The sequence below is a fragment of the Tursiops truncatus genome, chromosome 16 (assembly GCF_011762595.2).
Source record: "Tursiops truncatus isolate mTurTru1 chromosome 16, mTurTru1.mat.Y, whole genome shotgun sequence".
Taxonomy (NCBI): domain Eukaryota; kingdom Metazoa; phylum Chordata; class Mammalia; order Artiodactyla; family Delphinidae; genus Tursiops; species Tursiops truncatus.
The window spans coordinates 55,443,448-55,466,111 of record NC_047049.1 but is presented as its reverse complement, the minus strand read 5'-3'; the positions used below and the strand labels follow the sequence as shown (position 1 = coordinate 55,466,111).

General features: G+C 42.9%; 1 protein-coding gene across 9 annotated transcripts in view; it reads right to left on the bottom strand.

The window, feature by feature from the left end:
* KCNMA1 (potassium calcium-activated channel subfamily M alpha 1) overlaps nucleotides 1-22,664 on the bottom strand; it is a 736,798-nt gene that overhangs the window by 290,377 nt on the left and 423,757 nt on the right. For all 9 annotated transcript variants that reach the window (XM_073793410.1, XM_073793411.1, XM_033841924.2 and 6 more), the window contains exons 4-5: nucleotides 6,873-6,966; nucleotides 5,909-6,020 (exon numbers count right to left, since the gene is read on the bottom strand). In XM_073793410.1, coding sequence (XP_073649511.1) covers nucleotides 5,909-6,020; nucleotides 6,873-6,966 — 206 coding nt within the window. The remainder of the gene's footprint in view (nucleotides 1-5,908; nucleotides 6,021-6,872; nucleotides 6,967-22,664) is intronic.

The window sequence follows — 22,664 nt, the reverse complement described above, 5'->3', positions numbered from 1 at the left end:
ACTAGAGCTTTTGGACTCCACAGCGCTACGTAGAGCCACTTGACAGGTCTGAACAGGGGCATGGGTCCCAACTTAACAGTTCCTGGCTCTCTATGACTTTGGGCAAGTCACTTACCCTCTATGAGCCTCAGTTTCCTCTTTGGCAGCATGGGAATAATAGGAATACCCCTTTCAGTAGGCAGAATAATGCCCCCACAGATGTTCATGTTAACACCCAGAACACGTGAACACGATAACTCACATGGCAAAAGGCAACTAAGATAGCAGGGGAATTAGGGTCGCCAGTCAGCTGACCTTGACATGGGGAGGGTACTCTGGGTTATCCAGATGGATCCAATGTCATCACGAGGGTCTTTAAAAGTAGCAGAGGGAGGCAGAAAAGAGAGGCAGAGAGAGGTGAGGACAGAAAGAAAGATCAGAGAGGCAGTGTGAGAACTCAGCCCACTGTGGCTGCCTCTGGAAGCTGGAAAAAGCAAGGAAATGGAATCTTCCCTGGAGCTTCCAGAAGGAGCACAGCCCTGAAGACACTTTCATGTCAGCGCCGAGAGACCTAAGTTGGACTTCTAACCCACAAGACCGTAAGGTAATAGACGGGTGTTGTATTAAGGCGCGACACCTGCCGCAATTTGTTCCTGCAGCAATAGGACACAAGCACGTCCATCTGGCAGGGCTGTGAGGCTGATACCTGGCACACCGTAAAAACACTTGCTTATCTCAGGTGGTATTACCATCCGTGGGCCCCTGCCATTCTCCAGACAGGGCAGGCTCCTCTCCGGCACAGGATGCTCGCTGCTTCCCGCTCTGCCTGTCTCACCCCTCACCACAAGCCTCAGCTGAGCCCCAGCCCCTCGAAGCCTCCCCGCTTTCCTCCACCCACGTGAGCTCTTTCTTCTCTGAACTGCCACAGCCCTTGCAGCCTGGACCTCGCGATTTCAGACGTAATTAGATAGCTGATAGTGCTACCTGCTGTTGTTGCATGAGTGTTTATTTTGGTTCCAAAACTAAATTGAAACCTTGGTCTCAAACAGGAACTATGTTTTGTCCTGTCATTGTTTTTAAGGACCTGTACTTTTTTTTTTTTAACAGTCCTGTTTTTATCACTTTTGACACAAAAAGGGACTGCTCAGGCATGTATTTATAAGCAGATACTCTACATCATTTTAATTTCCCTATGACTGAGCACTAACTCATTTTTTCTATTTTTTAGCAGAGTTTTCTATTTTCCAGCAGAGTTTGCTAAAGGGTCTAAGGTCTAAGGCCAGGTCTAACACAGACTAGAGAAGCACGTTTAGTTTTGTTTTTTTTGCGGTACGCGGGCCTCTCACTGCTGTGGCCTCTCCCGTTGCGGAGCGCAGGCTCCGGACGCACAGGCCCAGCGGCCATGGCTCACGGGCCCAGCCGCTCCACGGCATGTGGGATCTTCCCGGACCGGGGCACGAACCCGTGTCCCCTGCATCGGCAGGCGTACCCCCAACCACTACGCCACCAGGGAAGCCCATGTTTAGTTTTTGACCACAGTTCAGTGACTGGGGCTCCTCACCATACCCTGATTTCATCAGTCAGAGAAGAGGGGGCAATGTTGGAAATCACAGTAAAACTAGGAAAGGAGGTGGCCACGCATGTGTTCCTCTTATCCCAGGGCTGAGTACACAGTAGGTGCTCAATAACAGCCAGTTAAATGACTGGCTGGTGCGTGTATTCTTATCTTTTCCTCCACTCTCTTCCTTTAACCCCACAAGATGACCCTCAACAAAAACACATCAATAAACAAAGGAGGCACAGCCCACTGACCTACCTTGGGGACATAGTTCGCACAAGAATGAGACAAACAGACAAAAGCGTTCTCCCCAGAGCATGTTATTCGAGTCTCAAAATAAGATTCATCTCTCATTTCAAGGTACATTTATTTTAGTGAGGATTTTGTGAATAAGCTAGTGTGTGGGAACAGGAATTAAAATAAGCAGCGACTTGCTGCCTGCCGACATGGATGTCCTCACATCCCACTGCCTTATTTTTGGTTCCATTCCGGTTTGTTTTCTTCTCTGGGACTTTAAAATATGATAGAGAGGTTAGAAAGAGAGGCTGGGGATAATCATGGCTTCTGTTCATGAAGCTCGTCCCCACTACAACTCCTTGAGGTGAGTGCTATTATTATCCCCATTGGACAGGTGAGAAGACTTGAGTTTAAGACAGGGAAAATGACTGTGCTCAAAGCGACCCATTGGAAAGTGGCTGAGCACGACGTGAATTGAGATGGTGGAGCCCAGAACATGACACCGATCCAAGTAGCTCTACGGACCTAGGACCTGCAGGAGCCCCCAGTATCTACCTATATATCTGTTTCCCTCTCTTCCTCTCAGGTGGAGCAGGTCCGATCCCCAAGTTGCTAGGGTACCCTGGGACTCAGGAGACTGCACGCTAGCTCTATTTGTTTCCCTGGTCTTAATGGCAGTTCTAGAAACTGGAGGTAGACAAGGAAAAGTGAGAAGAAAAGGAGACACGAGCTATGTGTTTTTAAGCAAGATCTCTTCCCTTCCCTGCCTGCCTGAAGTGAAGCTTCTATGAGATAGGATGAAATAGAGGGATGCCAACATAAGGCAGCCAAAGCTGCTTAGTCATTCCCAACCCAGTCCTCAAAACCCCAAATCTCTCAAGGGTAAGGACAGAGGCAGAAGAGCAGCCTAAGAGAATGGACATGTAGTCAGACCAGATCTTGGGTAAAGCACGCCTTTCCCTACTCCCAGGCTACAGGACCCTGGACAAGAAAGTTAACTTCCTTGAGCCTCCATCTCCTTCTCTGTAAAATGGGACACTATTTCCTACCTCATAGGTTTGCTATGAGGATTGAGTTCACGTCTGCAAGGGCTTAGCGGAGCGCCCAGCACATAGCACAGCTGGAATTAATACTAGCTGTTTTTATAAATATACTGTCCAATGCACTAAGATGATGCATGCAAAAAAGTAAATAAATATTGTATTATATGATATGCAACCATATATTAAGAACACGAAATCAAACGTGATGCAAGTTATGCTCCAGAAAAGGTAAGGGCAGCGGGGAGGGGGGGCGTGGTGTTCATTTCACTGTTTATCCTCTGCGGTGCCAGCTATAACACAGCCCTCTGCTCCTGACCAGGCTCAAGAAGCATGTGCAGATCCGGGACAGACTTCAGTCTCCTGCATCTTGTCCCAAACCTCAGCCAGTACTGTTCATTTTCTAAGAGGAGGGCAGCACTTCCTGAAATGCCCTATTTGATGGGATTATTCCTTTTACTTTATAAGCCATACCTCATGGGAATGTTCATTTTATCTCTGGCAGCTCATCGGTACAATAATCAGGATGACATCATCCACAAAAAGGCCTGGGTTGTTTTTTACAACATCCAAGTCCTCCCAACACTAAGACTCCAGGGAGTGTTTCACTCACAGCAAGGAGACCTGGCTCCACACCCTGACCTGGGGCGAGCCCTACCAGCTGCCGAGAAGGGATGTTTCCACCACAGTCAGGTAGGGGTCCTCTCCATCTTCTAGGACCACAAGGAACCCTGACATAAAATTCAGATTCAGGAAGTATGAGGGCTGGAAGGTAATTTAGTCTAAACCTCCCCATTTTTCTGATGGGAAAACTGAGGGTCCAGAAAAGTGAGTGGTTGTTCAAGTGCGCAGAGGCGTTAGAACACAGCCAGGAAGAGAAGGCAGATTCCTTTTCTTCCTCCTTCCTTCTTCCTTTCCCCTCTCCACCCTTCTCTCTCTCTCCTCCCTCCCACTCTCTTCCTCCCTTCTTCCTTCTCTCTCTTCCTTCGTTCCTTGTCTATTTGTTTGGGGGTGTGTTTGTGTGAACTCTTCACAACAGGATGGTTTAGAAAGAGCCCCGGTTAGCAGTCCATACGTAATCTTGACCCAGGTACGTTGGTGATTTAATTCACTAAGTTCTCAGTCCTCTGCAACAACCAAGATTCCAAATTTTCTCAAATTTCCCATGAATGATGCAAGAGCCTTAGAGATTTTCTGAAATGAAAGAACCTTAGCGATTGTCTAACCCAACCTCTGTTTCACAGATGAAAAACAACAGGCTGAGGGAAGAAGAGTGAGTTCCTCAGGTCACAAGGCTGGTTAAGAGCTCAGCTGAAATGGCTGGGACCCCAGGCACCAGAGCAAATGAACAAACAAACACTCAGGATGTTTCTCAGATTGGTGTGCAGCTCTAACGGTCTCATCGTGCTGGCAAGAAAACCCCATCTAAGCAAGCACCCCTCAGATCAGGAAGGAAAACATTTCCATTGAGCAACTGAATACAATGCTAATGAGAAAACTAGTAGAAAAGAGAATCCAAATAAGATACACACACAGAGATACATACATACATGTATGTATGTGATTACTGCATACATTGTATATAAAAGATACTTATTTTTAAAATACTTGATACTAGGTATATAATAAATTCACAGTGCTAGCAAGGACATCAAAACATACTGCTAGCAGAAGCATATCTTGATACAACATTTTTGAAAAGTTCTCCATTAATATCTTCACAAAGGAAAATATACATTCTCTTTGATCCAGCAAGTCCTCTTCCAGGAATTCTATCGAGAGATAGAATTGTACAGATATGTGGATGAGAGTGTTGACTAAGCCATTGTTTCTAGCAGAAAAGAAAACGATCATGTGGTGCATCATTTGGATCACGGCTGAATAAATGCACTACGGCAACGTATGGGATTGTGTGCAGTTGTCATAAAATGAATCATTACAGAGCTGAAGGGATGGCTGTCACTTATCAGTTAGTAAGAAAGCCAAACTGCAGTGCAATGGGACTGATACAATGATTTTGTACAAAGACCACCACCTCTAAAACACATCCGTGTGTGTTTGTGGTGAAATCAGCATGAAGGAAAGATGTGAACGTCTATAACGCTGAGCATGCCAGGGAGAGGGCAGTGATGGATGCGGGCGGAAGAGACACTTAATATTTTCATTATGCATCTTTGAATGTTGATATTATATATATATATATACACACACACACACACGTATACATATATATATATTACTTTGGAAAAAAATAGGTTAAGACCAAAAATTTCTGAAAATAAAGACAGAAGGATCCCACAACTAGTCCTCCGAGTCCTGTTTCAGTCTCCCCTCTTCCCCTGGAGACCCATGACAGAAGGAACACTCTGAGGAAATTATTCAGTGTGGCAAAGAGAACCCCGAAGCTGTCTCTCTAAGCCTTTGGCTGTCATGACCATCCTCTGAGCTAGTTACTTTTCCCACCAAATTGTCCTAATCCTGACACAGGAAGTGACCTGCCAAGCAGACACAGGAAGTGAGGTGTGAACACAGCTCCAGCAAAAGCTCTTCCTTTAACACAGGAAAGGAGCTTGATCTCCCTCAAGGTGAGGGTGACCCTAGACACTTACGTCATCTCCCACCCCATAAGGGAACTCACAACTATAAAGAAACCAGGCAGGACCCACTCATCACAAAACTAAGCAGCAGACAGAAGCTAACTTTGGCAGGCAGGCCTTCTGGGGCACTGAATCAGCTACTCAGAAAGTTGGCCTTGTGCCCGTGGGCTTCTTCATCCAGTCCTGACTCCCAGTTGAATGAAAAGTGACAGAACCATGAATGAAGAGGTCCTGGCTGTGACAGTGATGGCCGCCGGGCTTCCACAATGATAAAACATTCTCTGAAGCACTCACTGTACACATCCTTCTGGGCTACTGCTTGCTTCCAAGAGGACTCTCACCGTCAACTTCTGAAACTCCAGGAGTTGTTCATATGAATCCACAAAACTTTCCTTCTGTGGATTCCCAGTCCTCTGATGCACCCCACATGCACCAGATTCTATATTTCAGCCATGGCTCAGAAACCAGAAAGAAGGAAGGAAGAGAGATTGACTTACCAAGCCAACTTCTGTTTAAGTACACAGACACAAACACGGGGGGGACCGTGAAGAAATCTACTACAGAGTTCACTTCCAGCCAGAACCACAGCTTATCATTGGCTGCAATAAACTGGGGGAAAGAAAAAAGAAGAGAGAGAGAAAAAAAAATGAGAAGCATGGTGCCGGCATTCAAACTATACTCTTTTGCCAAAGGGTACGTTTTGCTTTTTCACGGGGGCCTGGAGGGAGAGTTTATATTCTTCTTATATCTATACCAATCACATGCTATTTTTGTCTTCGAATTTGCATACACTCTCTAGTCTTTTCTAGAGACTGACTGTAAGCTACGTTAGCCTTGGGGAAAGATCAGGTAGTATATTTTTCTGTGGTTTTCAACGGCATCATAGGGAAGTTTGAATTATCTCACCTTTCTTAAAGTCTCTAATATAAATATAACTATAGATAAAGCATATATGTATGCATTCATTCACACACACAATCTCTGTAATCTACATTCTGTACAGCTCCCTTCATAAACAGGGTCTAGTATAAATCCCCCAAGCCGCAAATTCTGCCAATCTAGCCCCTTGATTCAACCCTCACAACTCACTATTCTCTCAGGATTCAGCTAAGTGAGCACTGATAAGCATAATCTTAAGAGGAGAAGGTTTTATTCCCTCCTATTTAAGGTAACCATGCATTCATGCGTGACTAGAGAGATGAAAAGCGGTAGACCAGTAGAGGTGTAATAGTTATTTCAATGCCTATTTCTCCTGCTCGGAACAAAATGAACAGGTACTTCAGGAAATGCTGAGCTAAGGAAAGGGCTCTCTCACAGAAAATCAGAATGCGGATCTATCGTCTCCCCTGGAAACACTGGGCTTCCTCTTGCCTGCGGGAGCGGATGGCTGATGTGGAATGGTCCCTGGGTGTAAGATGTGCATGCCTCATTGTGCTACTGAGCAGTGCTGTTCAAACTTACCCGCAAGCCAAAGTAGAGAAGGAAGAACACGTTGAAAGCCATGTCGATCTGTAATGTGAAATCTTTGTAGAAATTCTGGCAGGATTCTATTGGGCTATTAGACAGGAAGAAGAAAAAGCAAGAGGTAAATGAAAAGCATCGTCAAGTCTTCCACGTTGCTGTGCAGTGGTGGTGCTTGGGGGAGAGGACAAAATGAACGTTCATAAAATGAAACATTTGGTCTTTCTGTCCCCTGTGATCATCAAGCAAGCATTGCCAGGGGGTCTTTCCATTCAACCATACAGTCTTTTGTTCTTTTATTTGTTTTCATCATTTTATACATATACTATGTTCATCAACATTCGACAGTTGAGCTAAGAATCTAAAGAGGCTCATGCAGACACCGTGGAGGAAGGACAAGCAGAAGAAACCACCGAATTCCTCAGTTTCATATTAACCCTTAAAGAACTGACTTCTTTTAGAGGACACAAACGTAAGCTAAAAGCAGTCCCTCCTACTCTCCGGCACATTAGAAATGAAGCCCATTTTCAATTAAACACAATGGCTGTGTTTTAGACCTTTTAAAAGCCATCAGTTGATTAGTAAGAAAGGACCCAGGAGCATCTCAGGAAAGCTGTGGAGGAGAGGATCCTCCCTGATGTTCTGGCTAGACTAAATATGGACTTAAATGCAGCACTCTGATCTGGGGAAAGAAGCGTTGCCCAAGTGGTAAAATTCAAGACCATTAAACCAATATATTGAAGCAGTACTCTAAGGGTTAATTTTTTTTTTTTTTTTTTGGCATGCAGGTTAATTGCCTTCGCGTGTGTCAAGCAGCCAGTGCGAATCCCCAGCACACTCTACTTTGTTCAAGAGTAGCCAGTTCAAAAGTGTACGACTATACAAACTGGTACATGGCTTCCATGTGCTTTCCTGCATCAAACTGATCAGAGGATCGAGTGTGGAAAGTCCCAAGGTCTGGGCTGGGTCGGAAGCAGGAAAGCCTCATAAGCCTTTCAAAGCTGTGAATGAGAAGTCACAGTCTACTGTTCTCAGTGAGCACATGGTTCTACTCAGGCCAGGAACATCAAGAAGGTGAGGTGAGGCAGAGAAGGGAGGATGGAGAGAAGTAAAATACTTCCCCCAGATGGGAAGCAACATGGACCTCCCGGCCAGGAGAGGGCTAGCTTGAGAAGTGCAGGATGGAGGATTTCCGAGTATCACCACTTCGGAAATTGCTGTACACGATACCAGTTAGTATAGTTGTACTTCTGTAGCGGCAGTGCTTGGCTGTTCAACAGGCAGGAATCTGTGCAGTATGAGAATGCAGGGCCCACTTAAAGGCAGGGTGAGTCCGTCTGTGGGATTCTCCGATCATGTTACATGCACCGGATTTATCCATTCTTCATCTGTATTACAAGTCAAACATGCCCTTTGTCATCTCCCAAGTCACAAATATGTGGAAAAGCCTCCGGACAAGCATGAAGAGGAATCTACATGTGCATTTACACACTAAGCGGACTGAACAGAAAACAAACACTGAAAAACAGTTCTTGCATAAAGGAAATGGCAACTGCTAGGTTTTCACTAAGGGAAAGTGGGAGGAGAGACAGCATGGAGTTTGCTTAGTCCAATGCTGAAAGGAGGCAGGAGCAAAAGAGACTCAACACCACAGCCCACCCTGCTCTTTGCCTGGCCTCCTACTCAGGTATTGATTCAATGAAAAAAGGAGAATTCAGGCCTGGGGTTAACAAGTGACACTTCTACAATTCCCAAGCCATGATGGCATTTTGTTTTGTTTCAAGAACAAGACCCACAAGGTCCACATGTGTCAGAGTTCTTAGCTACTCTAGCTGCAAGGAAAAGAAGTACATGAACTAGGTTGACCAGAAGTCCACTACAGATCCCAAGGGATGAAGAGACAATGTAGCTCTGGGCTATGTAAGCCACTGGTATGACGTGCTACAGAAGTAGTGAAGAGTAAACAGTGCGTGTGTGTGTGTGTGTGTGTGAGAGAGAGAGAGAGAGAGAGAGAGAGAGAGAGAGGGGAGAGAGAGAGAGGGAGAGAGAGAGAGAGAGGGGGAGGGAGAGAGAGAGAGAGAGAGAGAGAGAGTGATCGAGAGAGAGATATAGAGAGCTATAGAGAGAGAGAGAGAGAGAGAGGGGAGAGAGAGAGATTGAGGATGGGGGGGCTCTGCTGGTAAATACTGTGTTGCACTCATGTCTTCCCTTGTGCCAGCAGTGACTTAGCTGTGCATTATAAATTCGTTTTCATCAAGACTGATGGATACACAATTTAGGGGACGGAGAGAAAGTCTTGGTTCTCAAGTCTATTATGGAAAACCCAGTATCACTTCACCAAGGCCACACAATAACCTTACTATTGCTCTCACAATATTTACTGGTGGTATATTTGAGGGCCCTATGAGTTCCCTCGCTCCTATTAATTCCACTGCTTCTGTAGTTAATTTCGTAGTAACCTTGAAATACATCGAGCAGGGAGAGTATCTGCTAGGCTGTGGAAGAGAATGGAACAGTGGGGGAAGAGATGCTAGCTCAATGCCATTGAGGATATTTCGGTTCGACACAAATGGAAGTAGATGTTTGAAAGAGTATAAGGAGTTAGGCTGTAGCAAGTTATTTGCACTGTTTCTTGACTTCCCTGTCATTTCTGCTGTTCCCTCCTATATTGCCCATCCCTAAAGGTAGCAATGAGAGGGCTTGATGCTAAAGGACACTCTGTTGAAAAATATACCTCAACAGCACTCCTGACTTACAGAGAACAATGTTGAAACCAAAGTAGACCTTTTCTCTAGTCTTTTATTCAAAACTTTATAGAACTGATTTAATCATCCTTTTATATCATTCCTTGAGTCTCAGACGTTGAGCTGAAACAATAAAGGAAGTAAATTATGCTGCTGGTGCTGGAGGCTTTCCCTCTGGCTGAAGCTCACCAGTAACGTGAGCCACTTCACTAAGATGAAGAAGGGGGAGAGAAGCAGGAAACTCTGCAACAGAAGAGGGCCAGCCCCCAGGAACCCAGTAGGACCGGAGTGATCAGGGAGTCTGGTTTCTATCTCTCTCAGCTCTTTCCTGCTTGCCGTAAGAGCCCAAGGAGAAATGTCCTGCCTAGTTTTCTCAAGTGGCATCAGAACGGTTTATCAGGATCCCCTCTAAGATAAATCCTCTGAGTGCCTTTAGTCCATGGACTCACACAATCAAAGACCACAGAGCAGAGATTCTAAAGCCCCATCGTTTCATTCCCCAAATGGAAACAACCCAGGGAGAAGTTCATTGATCTTATAAAAAGAAAATACAGAATTCAACAACAAAAGCCAGGATTTATTTTCCTCCCAAAGAGACTTTATCTTAATGATTAATGCTCATTGCAGGACGGAGAATGAAATACAAACTCTTCCTTCCTGTGTAAAATAGAAGAGTTCCTTGTCAGAAATTTTAAGACCTAGAAGTCACTTTATTTTTTCTACAAAGGAAAGTGACCCTGAATTACACACTTAAATGTGGATCGCCATTCTGATGAGGCATGCCCACATCAGAACAGGCTTTTTATGGACATATGTTGCCAACAGAAAAAAAATAAATAAATAAGAGTTTTAAGAACTGAGATAAAAACACTAGACCTGGTAGTAGAACTCACTTTCCCTAAATTGCTCTTGTTTAACTAATGACTTACTAATTAGAGAAGATAAGATAGTTGGTAAGCTGATGGACCGTTCATTACTAGGCTCCCATAGTCCATGGATCAAGTGTGATACTAAAACCTTAGGCAAATTTAGCATTTTGATCAGGACTCTATGATTGGGCACCTTCAAAAGAACCTCAAAAAAAGCTGCTCCTGATGGGATAAACTTTCAGCGTAGAACAGGTTGGAAAACGAACCCTTGTTTCCTCTTGACCATCAAGTAAGCATAACCTAAGTATTTAGATGTCTCTACAGAGGAAAATGAGACTCACCCAAGTGGGAAATATATCTTTTTTCACCTATTTAACGATACAGTATCCCACGAAGACCTTTGAGCAGGGAGATCCAACAGCCCTTCTTGAAGACTGACTTCAGAACTTATCTTTCCAAAGCATGAGGCAAGCAATGACTACCCAGGTTTTCTTTTAAGGGGCAGGGGGCTAAGGACAAAAATCTCACTTCTAGCAGTTGTGATGCCTGTATCATCTCCAAGAAGGAAGTAACTGCCTCTCTTCTCAGCCTCTAAAACCTCCCTGGTATTTTCTGAAGTCTGTTTTCCTAACTCTCTGAGGCTGGCTTTCCAACCCCTTGAAAATATTTCTCCAGAAGAGTGTTTCTCAAACTTTAGCATGCACCTGGAGGGCTTGTTAAAACACTGGTGGACCCCACCCCCAGAGCTCCTGATACAGCTGGCGTGGTATGGGGTCCTGAGGATCTGCATTTCCCAGATGCTGCTGCTGAGCCGGGGACCCCACTTTGAGAACCACAGCTCTTGAAGAACTTTCCTGCAACTACACACTCCTTACAGGTGTTGCTGCTCAAGGTGACTCCTATTCAGACCTGAACAAAGAGGATTAAGCGTTCGAGCCCATCCCCAGACAACCACCTGCCTACCGCTTAACTAAGTGCTGAGATCAAGGGGTTGAATAGAGACTATCATTTTCAGATGTGAACAGGGCGATGGGGGTGGTGCGGAATTAAGACAATACAGGGAAGTAATTACGATGCCACCATGCAAGCTTCACCAATGACATTCCAATTCACAACCAGACAGTGCCTGAGGAGCACATTTTTAGTTTAAGATTAAAAGGAAAAATGATGAGGGCTGGATTGGGAGAGGTTGTGGAGACCGTCATTTATGAGGGAGAAAGAAATGTTAAGCATTTTAGGAACAGCAGCAGCAGCAAATATCCGAGATAATTTAATAAATAACCACATGAGAGGGAAGGGACTAGCTGAGGAACAAAATAGCACTTTGTGAAATAATTTCCAACATTTAAATTCTCCTCACTCTTGTGGTGAGTCCCTTTTTAAATTGGATGGAGCCTTCTCAATTCCCACCAGGATTATGGACCACCAGAGTTCAGGCTCACACGCTACGGACGTGAATCAATACAATAAGCTTCATGATTCCAGACTCTTCTCCTAGTCTCGCCTCTGCAATGTTGCCGGATTAATTTAATTAAACGGTGTCGTTCATCCACCATCATGGCTCTCTCCTGCCTCATGCATCAATTCCAAGTCTGGCTGAGAAAAACCTCTAAAACCTAGCCTCACCCTGTATCTCCCATTTTCAACCGCGCTCCACGTCAAAGCCCTTTGCTGCCACAAGCTGGTATCTTCATAATTTCATGCATGTGACACCCCGCATATTCCTAATTTTACCTCTACGCTTCTGCTGTGGCCTCTTCAAATGCTCCTCCCTCTTTGTGTTCAAACCTCAGGCAGCTTTCAAGGCCAACCAAAAGGCACGGCACGGCCAATTACTCCTGCCCGCACTGAACTCTCCCATCTCTGAATTCTTATAGCACTAGGAGCAAGGAATTCTTAACTGTCTCGGAATGTTGATCCTCATTCAATTCAATATAATAATACCTGGCGATTGTATAGAGTTTACACATACTATTGCATTTGGTCCTCACAACTTTGCAAAATATATAGTAGCAGACATTTTGTTCTAACTCCATTTTGCAGACAGAGAAACAGAGGCTCAGAAACCTACCCAAGATCATGTAGCTAAGCGGTAGAGTTGGGACACAGACCCAGTATCCTTTCTGCCATACCACCTTCCTTTTCCAGATAATCTGCCATATCCTTGGAGAGGAAAAGGAAGCATAAGACATGGTATCTGCTATCCACAGGGCCTGCCATGGAGCTTACATAAAAGCAACAGGGGTTGACAATGGGGTATGACTGACTGTGGGAAGAGGGAAAGCTGCCCTAGAAAAACATGTATGTGTTTATCGAATGGTCTGGGAAAATTCAGAGGAAGCTGAACTCTCTAACCTGTACCTAACCCTCCTCTGTAAAGACTGTCATGTGGGACATTACTAATCCCCAAAAGTCCTTCCTGGGACCCTGAATGGTAGTGGTGTCATGCAGCTGTCTGCTGAGGCTAAGTTCCTCTAAGTTCCTCTGCTTATAGAGAAATAACTCCTAGTTATCCAGCTGCCTAAAGATGGATGCCTCAGCCTCTCTTAATTCTAGAAGAAAAAGAATGAATACGGTAATGGAAGGCTTCCCTGGTGGCGCAGCGGTTGAGAGTGCGCCTGCCGATGCAGGGGACACGGGTTCGTGCCCCGGTCCGGGAAGATCCCACATGTCGAGGAGCAGCTGGGCCCGTGAGCCATGGCTGCTGAGCCTGCGCGTCCGGAGCCTGTGCTCTGCAACGGGAGAGGCCACAACAGTGAGAGGCCCGTGTACCGCAAAAAAAAAAAAAAAAAATTTATATATATATATATATGGTAATGGATGATAATATTTATATACTTTTAACACTTCTAATCATGGATTAGACAATAAATAAGCTTTGCATCCCATTCCATCAAAATATAGAAAAATGACATTATATAATCATGGATATTAAGAAACCTACCTGCAAAGGAGAGGTAGTAAATCTAAGTGATTTGAGATTTTCCAGATAACATTAGGATATATCGGATAAGCAAAGTGCTTTGGTTTTCCTGCTCACAAAATAGAAATAAAAGCACCTAGCTAATCAGAATATTTGAGACCAAGACATTTTAAAAGGGAGGCGAGTCTTTACAATGTACTCCAAATTAGAAATCAATTTTCTTATTCATATAATTTTAGGTATCGCAAAAATATCTTGCAAGCTAATAACAATCGTGGATTTTGTGTGAATGGTGTGATGCTAATTAGTCATTGAGAAAGCAAGAATCTTTACGTAGAATATTGTCTTCTAAACTGGACAGCACCTCAGGACTGCCCAGGCCTTGAATGGATCCAAGCTGAAAGCTTTCTATCTGGTGGCTTTTCCTAGTGCCTACATTTTAATTCCCTTGACAGAGCTGTGTACTTAAGAGCTAATCTTTCCAATGTTGGTGCTTTGGCGTTTATACTGGGTGGGGCATGTATTCAGTAAGTTGTGTAGTTTTTATTAGTTTTACCAAACAGAAGCTGGCCTCTTCTGTTCCCCATCATTGTGATTTTATCATAGAACATCGTGAAGTCGTTACCTTCTAAGATGCTGTTATTGCTGATGGGTAAGTTTTTGTTCAATCATTCATCAATACTACTGATAACATCAGAATGGGCCCTTTGTTTTATCATAAAACACTTTTCTTAGACCTTGCAATGGTTCTAATGTGAATAGAAAACACTTTTTGTTACTTGCAGTACTGCTGTACCATGATCTCCAGCCAGTTGGTTAAATGGCTTTGCTGGGAAATCTTCAGTTATGGGTTTGTATCAATCGGCCTATTAAACTTTCTGACAGCAGCAGGCTTCTAATTATGCCTCTGCTCAGTTGATGAGATGTAATCCAACAGCCGCAAGCATATACCTCATTAGGGTCATGTTGAAATGAACTGGAACAAATGGAGAGGCAGTATATAAACCCTCACTACTCTCTGGAACCCTATGTGCTCTGTCTTCCTGAGCTCTGAGTGATCTGGAGAACCGTGGAACAATGACAGCAGTGGACTTCAAAGCAGTTCTATGGCTCAGGGTATCTACCTGAATGATGAGTCCTAATAATTAAGCATTCTTCTAGGAGACAAAGAAAATGACACAGATCGCTGTTGGAGAGAACAAAAGATGTCAGTTCCTTACACACTGGATTTCTCAATGAAACACAGAGACCATCTGTTTTCATGAAATCTCTGTCACTTTTTGTGGAGCTCTTCTAAATTTTCTCAAAGAATTTCAATATGGGCTTCCCTGGTGGCGCAGTGGTTGAGAGTCCGCCTGCCGATGCAGGGGACACGGGTTCGTGCCCCAGTCCGGGAAGATCCCACGTGCCGCGGAGCGGCTGGGCCCGTGAGCCATGGCTGCTGAGCCTGCGCGTCCGGAGCCTGTTTTCCGCAACGGGAGAGGCCACAGCAGGGAGAGGCCCGCATACCGCAAAAAAAAAAAAAAAAAAAAAAAATTCAATATACCTATCTGAGCTTAGGTGCTCCTTCTCACCTTCATCCCGAACCTTTTCATTCACTAATGCACCCAAGTGTGTAAATCAATAGCAAAATGTGAGTTGACCTCGAGTGGTTAGCAGTTTTAGGTAGTTTTGGAGTTCAGTGGAAGAGACCCCAGCTCTATCACTTATTAGCTGTACGATTGTGGGCACATAATCTGACCTCTCCAAGCCTTGGTTTTCTCATCCGGAAACTGGAGATAAGGATCAAACCTCAAAAGTTGTTGTGAGAATGAAATCGGATAATGAGTGAAGACTAATTACTGAACAAGTGATAGTTATCTTAAAAACCAAGGTAATAACAATAATGATAATAAGAACTGTTTGTAGAAAAATGCCCCAAAAGGCAATCATCCAAATGAACAAAAACTGACAGAATCAGTTATTTCACATTCTATTTTTTTGTATCTGCTTTACTGCCTCCTTATCAGGTATTGCGATATAATTCAAATGCCCAACAGGATTTGCAGTGAGCTGACATCTGGTGTGATTCTCTATATTACAGCATTCATTTTGGGTAATATTAAAAAAAGCAACACCTGGAAAATGATATTTCCACGAAGGCAGCCATACAAGTCTCATAAATACTAAATAATTAACCAAGATCTCCCGGCAGAGAAAGTCATGAGTCATTTTAATGAGGGGACACACAGCATTGTGTATTCTCCTTTTTCCAGGTCTTGAGCAGAGCACAGAGTTTTCATTTGCCTGGTTGGCTCAGCATGGATGTAGGAGAGGCAGGGGGATGAACCAGTCCTAGGTCTTCTAAATATCTCTTCCAATTCTATGTCCATAGATTATGTATTTCTTCACTGTTGGACTCTTGGAATGATGTCCAAGACAACCTACCCACTAATGCTTGTTTTCTCCAGCTTATCTACAAACTACAATTATTTCAATCACAGTTGTTACCAGAGTGGAATTACTGTTAATATTTGCCAGAAACTTTTATGGAATAAATCAGTTAAGCTACTACATAAAACAGAGTCTTGCCAAATGAATGCTGGTTCAGTTTTCACCAAACTGCCTGAGGAGTCCTGACCAACTGATTCTTTTTTTTTTTTTTCTTCTAGATTCCACATACATGCATTAATATACGATATTTGTTTTTCTCTAACTTCACTCTGTATGACAGTCTCCAGGTCCATCCAAGTCTCTGCAAATGACCCAATTTCGTTCCTTTTTATGGCTGAGTAATATTCCATTGTATATATGTACCACAACTTCTTTATCCACTCATCAGTCGATGGGAATTTAGGTTGCTTCCATGACTCGCTATTGTAAATAGTGCTGCAATGGACACTGGGGTGCATGTGTCTTTTTAAAATATGGTTTTCTCTCGGTATATGCCCAGGAATGGTATTGCTGGGTCATATGGTAATTCCATTTTTAGTCTTTTAAGGAACCTCCATACTGTTCTCCATAGTGGCTGTATCAATTTATATTCCCACCAACAGTGCAAGACGGTACCCTTTTCTCCACACCCTCTCCAGCATTTGTGGTTTGTAGATTTTCTGATGATGCCCATTCTAACTGTTGTGAGGTGATACCTCATTGTAGTTTTGATTTGCATTTCTCTAATAATTAGTGATGTTGTGCAGCTTTTCATGTGCTTCTTGGCCATCTGTATGTCTTCTTTGGAGAAATGTCTATTTAAGTCTTCTGCCCATTTTTGGATTGGGTTATTTGTTTTTTTAATATTGAGTTGCATGAGCTGTTTACATATTTTGGAGATTAATCCTTTGTCCGTTGATTCATTTGTAAATATTTTCTCCCATTCTGAGGGTTGTCTTGTTTATAGCTTTCTTTGCTGTGCGAAAGCTTTTAAGTTTCATTAGGTTCCATTTGTTTTTGTTTTTATTTCCATTACTCTAGGAGGTGGGTCAAAAAAGATCTTGCTATGATTTATGTTCTTCCTATGTTTTCCTCTAAGAGTTTTATAGTGTCTGGTCTTACATTTAGGTTTTTAATCCATTTTGAGTTTATTTTTGTGTATGGTGTTAGGGAGTGTCCTAATTCCATTCTTTCACATGTAGCTGTCCAGTTTTCCCAGCACCACTTATTGAAGAGACTGTCTTTTCTCCATTGTATACCCTTGCCTCCTTCGTCATAGATTAGTTGACCATAGGTGCGTGGGTTTATCTCTGGGCTTTCTATCCTGTTCCATTGATCTCTATTTCTGTTTTTGTGCCAGTACCATATTCTCTTGATTACTGTAGCTCTGTAGTATAGTCTGAAGTCAGGGAATCTGATTCCTCCAGCTCCAGTTTTTCCCCTTCTGATTACTTTGGCTATTTGGGCTCTTTTGTGTCTCCATACAAATTTTAAGATTTTTTTCTTCTAGTTCTGTGAAAAATGCCATTGGTAATTTGATAGGGATTGCACTGACTCTGTAGATGGCTTTCCGTAGCATAGTCATTTTCACAATATTGATTCCTCCAATCCAAAAACATGGTATATCTCTCCACCTGTCTGTGTCATCTTTGATTTCTTTCATTAGTGTCTTATACTTTTCTGAGTATAGGTCTTTTTACCTCCTTAGGTAGGTTTATTCCTAGGTATTTTACTCATTTTGTTGCAATGGTGACGGAGATTGTTTCCTTAATTTCTCTTTCTGATCTTTTGTTGTTAGTGTATAGGAATGCAAGAGATTTCTGTGCATTAATTTTGCATCCTGAAACTTTACCAAATTCACTGATTAGCTCGAGTAGTTTTCTGGTGGCATCTTTAGAATTATCTATGTATAGTATCATGTCATCTGCAAACAGTGACAGTTTTACTTATTTTCCGATTTGGATTCCTTTTCTTTTCCTTCTCTGACTGCCGTGGCTAGGACTTCCAAATCTATGTTGAATAATAGTGGCGAAAGTGGACAACCTTGTCTTGTTCCTGATCTTAGAGGAAATGCTTTCAGTTTTTCACCATTGAGCATGATATTTGCTGTGGGTCTGTCATATATGGCCTTTATTATGTTGAGGAAGGTTCCCTCTATGCCCACTTTCTGGAGAGTTTTTATAATAAATGGGTGTTGAATTTTCTCAGAGCTTTTTCTGCATCTATTAAGATGATCATATGGTTTTTATTCTTCAATTTGCTAATATGGTGTATCACACTGATTGATTTGCATATATTGAAGAATCCCTGCATCCCTGGGATAAATCCCACTTGATCATGGTGTATGATACTTTTAATGTGTTGTTGGATTCTGTTTGCTAGTATTTTGTAGAGGATTTCTGCATCTATATTCATCAATGATATTGGCCTGTAAGTTTCTTTTTATGCAGTATCTTTGTCTGGTTTTGATATCAGGGTGATGCCCTTGTAGAATGAGTTTGGGAGTGTTCCTTCCTCTGCAATTCTTTGGAAGAGTTTGAGAAGGGTGGGTGTTAACTCTTCTCTAAATGTTTGACAGAATTCACCTGTGAAGCCATCTGATCCTGAACTTTTGTTTGTTGGAAGATTTTTAATCAGAGTTTCAATTTCATTACTTGTGATTGGTCTGTTCATATTTTCTATTTCTTCCTGGTTCAGTCTTGGAAGGGTATACCTTTCTAAGAATTTGTCCATTTCTTCCAGGTTGTCCATTTTATTGGCATAGAGTTGCTTGTAGTAGTCTATTAGGATGCTTTGTATTTCTGCGGTGTCCACTGTAACTTCTCCTTTTTCATTTCTAATTTTATTGATTTGAGTCCTCTCCCTCTTGATGAGTCTGGCTAAAGGTTTACCAATTTTGTTTATCTTCTCAAAGAACCAGGTTTTAGTTTTATTGATCTTTGCTATTGTTTTGTTTGTTTCTATTTCATTTATTTCTACTCTAATCTTTATGATTTCTTTCCTCCTACTAACTTTGGGTTTTGTTTGTTTTTCTTTCTCTAGTTCCTTTAGGTGTAAGGTTAGATTGTTTATTTGAGATTTTTCTTATTTCTTGAGGTAGGATTGTATTGCTATAAAACTCCCTCTTAGAACCACTTTTGCTGCATCCCATAGGTTTTGGATCATCATGTTTTCCTTGTCATTTGTCTCTAGGTATTTTTTGATCTCTGCTTTGATTTCTTCAGTGATCTCTTGGTTATTTAGTAACATGTTGTTTAGCCTCCAGGTGTTTGTGTTTTTTATGTTTTTTTTCCCTGTAACTGATTTCTAATCTCATAACATTGTGGTCGGAAAAGATGCTTGATATGATTTCAATTTTCTTACATTTACCAAGGCTTGATTTGTGACCCAAGATGTGTTCTATCCTGGAGAATGTGCCATGTGCACTTGAAAAGAAAGTGTAACCTGCTGTTTTTGGATGGAATGTCCTATACATATCAATTAAATCTATCTGGTCTGTTGTGTCATTTAAAGCTTGCTTTTCTTTATTAATTTTCTGTCTGGATGATCTGTCCATTGGTGTAAGTGAGGTGTTAAAGTCCCCCACTAGTATTGTGTTACTGTCGATTTCCTCTTTTACAGCTGTTATCATTTGCCTTATATACTGAGGTGCTCCTATGTTGGGTGCATATATATTCATAATTGTTACATCTTCTTCTTGGATTGATCCCTTGATCATTATGTAGTGTCCTTCCTTGTCTCTTATAACATTCTTTATTTTAAAGTCTATTTTGTCTGAGTATTGCTACTCCGTCTTTCTTTCTTTTTTTTTTTTTGCATACGCGGGCCTCTCACTGTTGTGGCCTGTCCCAGATGCGCAGGGTCAGCGGCCATGGCTCACAGGCCTAGCCGCCCCATGGCATGTGGGATCTTCCCGGACCGGGGCACGAACCCATGTCCCTTGCATCGGCAGGCGGACTTTCAACCACTGCACCACCAGGGAAGCCCTCCAGCTTTCTTTTGATTTCCATTTGCGTGGAATATCTTTTTACATCCCCTCACTTTCAGTCTGTATGTGTCCCTAGGTCTGAAATGGGTCTCTTGTTGACAGCATATATATGGGTCTTGTTTTTGTATCCATTCAGCAAGCCTGTGTCTTTTGGCTGGAGCATTTAATCCATTCATATTTAAGGTAATTATTGATATGAATGTTCCTATTACCATTTTCTTAATTAATTGTCTTGGGTTTGTTTTTGTAGATCCTTTTCTTCTCTTGTGTTTCCCACTTAGAGAAGTTCCTGTAGCATTTGTTGTAGAGCTGGTTTGGTGGTGCTGAATTCTCTTAGCTTTTGCTTGTCTGTAAAGCTTTTGATTTCTCCATCGAATCTGAATGAGATGCTTGCCGGGTAGAGTAATCTTGGTTGTAAGTTCTTCCCTTTCATCACTTTAAATATATTGTCCCACTCCCTTCTGGGTTGTAGAGTTCCTGCTGAGAAATCAGCTGTTTTGGGAGTTCCCTTGTACATTATTTGTCATTTTTCCCTTGTTGCTTTCAATAACTTTTCTTTGTCTTTAATTTTTGTCAATTTGATTACTATGTGTCTCAGCCTGTTTCTCCTTGGGTTTATCCTGCCTGGGACTCTCTGCGCTTCCTGGACTTGGGTGGCTATTTCCTGTCACATGTTAGGGAAGTTTTCGACTATAATCTCTTCAAATATTTTCTTGGGTCCTTTCTTTCTCTCTTCTCCTTTTGGGACCTGTATAATGCCAATGTTGGTGTGTTTAATGTTATCCCAGAGGTCTCTCAGGCTGTCTTCCTTTTCATTCTTCTTCTTTATCTGTTCCACGGCAGTGAATTCCACCATTCTGTCTTCCAGGTCACTTATCTGTTCTTCTGTCTCAGTTCTTCTGCTACTGACTCCTTCTAGTGTATTTTTCATTTCAGTTATTGTATTGTTCATCTCTGTTTGTTTGTTCTTTAATTCTTCTAGGTCTTTGTTAAACATTTCTTGCATCATCTCGATCTTTGCCTCCATTCTTTTTCCGAGGTCCTGGATCATCTTCACTATCATCATTCTGAATTCCTTTTCTGGAAAGTTGCCTATCTCCACTTCATTTGGTTGTTTTCCTGGGGTTTTATCTTGTTCCTTCATCTGGTACACAGTCCTCTGCCTCTTCATTTTGTCTATCTTTCTGTGAATGTGGTTTTCGTTCCACAGGCTGCAGGATTGTAGTACCTCTTGCTTCTGCTGTCTGCCCTCTGGTGGATGAGGCTATCTAAGAGGCTTGTGCCAACTGATTCTTACTCCCTTGTTTCCCTACCTCCACTGACTCGAGCCAGTTCTTCTATAGTGAACTCTTGTTTTTCTAGTGGAAGGACATGATGGAGTAGATAATTCAAACAGCCTTGGTGTGTATATACTCACGCACAAATATTACAAAACAGACTGAGTTCTTTAAGGGCAGGGTCAGTGAACCATGTACAGGTGAGGGGTGGTACCTATGGGTGGACACACACTTGTGTGCATATCTATAGCTTTCCAGCACAGATGTCTGCTCTCTATCCAACTCCAACCTCATCTGGGGCCATCCACAAAACTGGACAGCCTGGGTGAGGTGATTAGAAATGGGGAGAAGAAGGGGGCAAAAAGAAGTCCCAGGTCTGAATGGAGAAGAAGGAACCCAGACATAGTGCCTGGCATGGGGGAGGTGGGGCAGTACCTCTGACCCCTAGAGTCCTACTCCTCTCATGCCTATGAAAGCTTAGACTTGAGGAAGGAAGAATTGAGTATTCATCCCACCACTGCCTCTGCCTCCAATGCCTTTTTTTTCTGGATGTTAAATATCATCATACCTGACTTAAGAGGCCCATAAACAACCATCTCTAACTAGTTATAACTAATCATCAGGTTCTAGACATTGAGGAGCAATTGCCTGGTGTGCTTGTTTCTTAAGGAGAGAGCAACCTTGAGGAACAGCCTGGGACACAGTCCCAAGGTGCTTCAGCCTCAAAGCTCCCCACAGAAGAAGCTCTCCTGATTGCAGAGAGGCTCCTCAGAAAAAGCATGATCCCTCTGTTGACAAAGGCTGGCCCATCAAGGGCAAGGTTGGGCAGGTGGGTTGGGATTTCTACAGCATAACAGGTTTTCAAATCATCGTGGACCTCTTTGGGCTGTTATTGGGTGCAGACTTCAAAATTCTTCTCTGAGTCTTCTTCAGATGTTTGTCCTGGACTCTTCGGGGCATTTCCTGGGCACTCATTAGTCTCCCATTTAGCTTATGCCCTATGTTTCCATCCCTGTCTTCCTCCCCAACATAATCTCAGTACACCTGGACAGCCTGACCTTGGCCATGCCTCCTTGCCGTGGGTCTACCTGCCAGGACTTAGAGTGGGGAAGCCTGTACTGGGTCCCAGTCTGGCAGTCTAACCAGATGGGCGTAATAAGGATGCATGAGACAGCTCCCCTTCCTGTTCTCTTTGATGAAATACAATATTCCACTGGCCGCCTAAGAGACCTACTACAGTTTCAACCCTGCTATTCCCCCAGCCACATCAGGACCCAAGCAGAATGGCAAGCAGTCCCCTCAGTGGTCTCATTCAAAGGGCTACAGTGACAAAGCATGCCAACACTGAGGACCTGCCAGGCACCAACTGTAGGAGGCCCAAGACCCTTCGGGAAAAAATAATGGGAAAAAAAATCTATGTAAAGAGCAGTTGTCCCATTTACCTGTCATTTCACTTTGAAGACTAGAAAACACTGTCACATAACATATATATTCACCACCAGGACCCTGACATTTGTTAAAAGCTACACATGGATGTATATGTGATGCTAAAGGGATAATTATGTTAGCTTTATTTCTG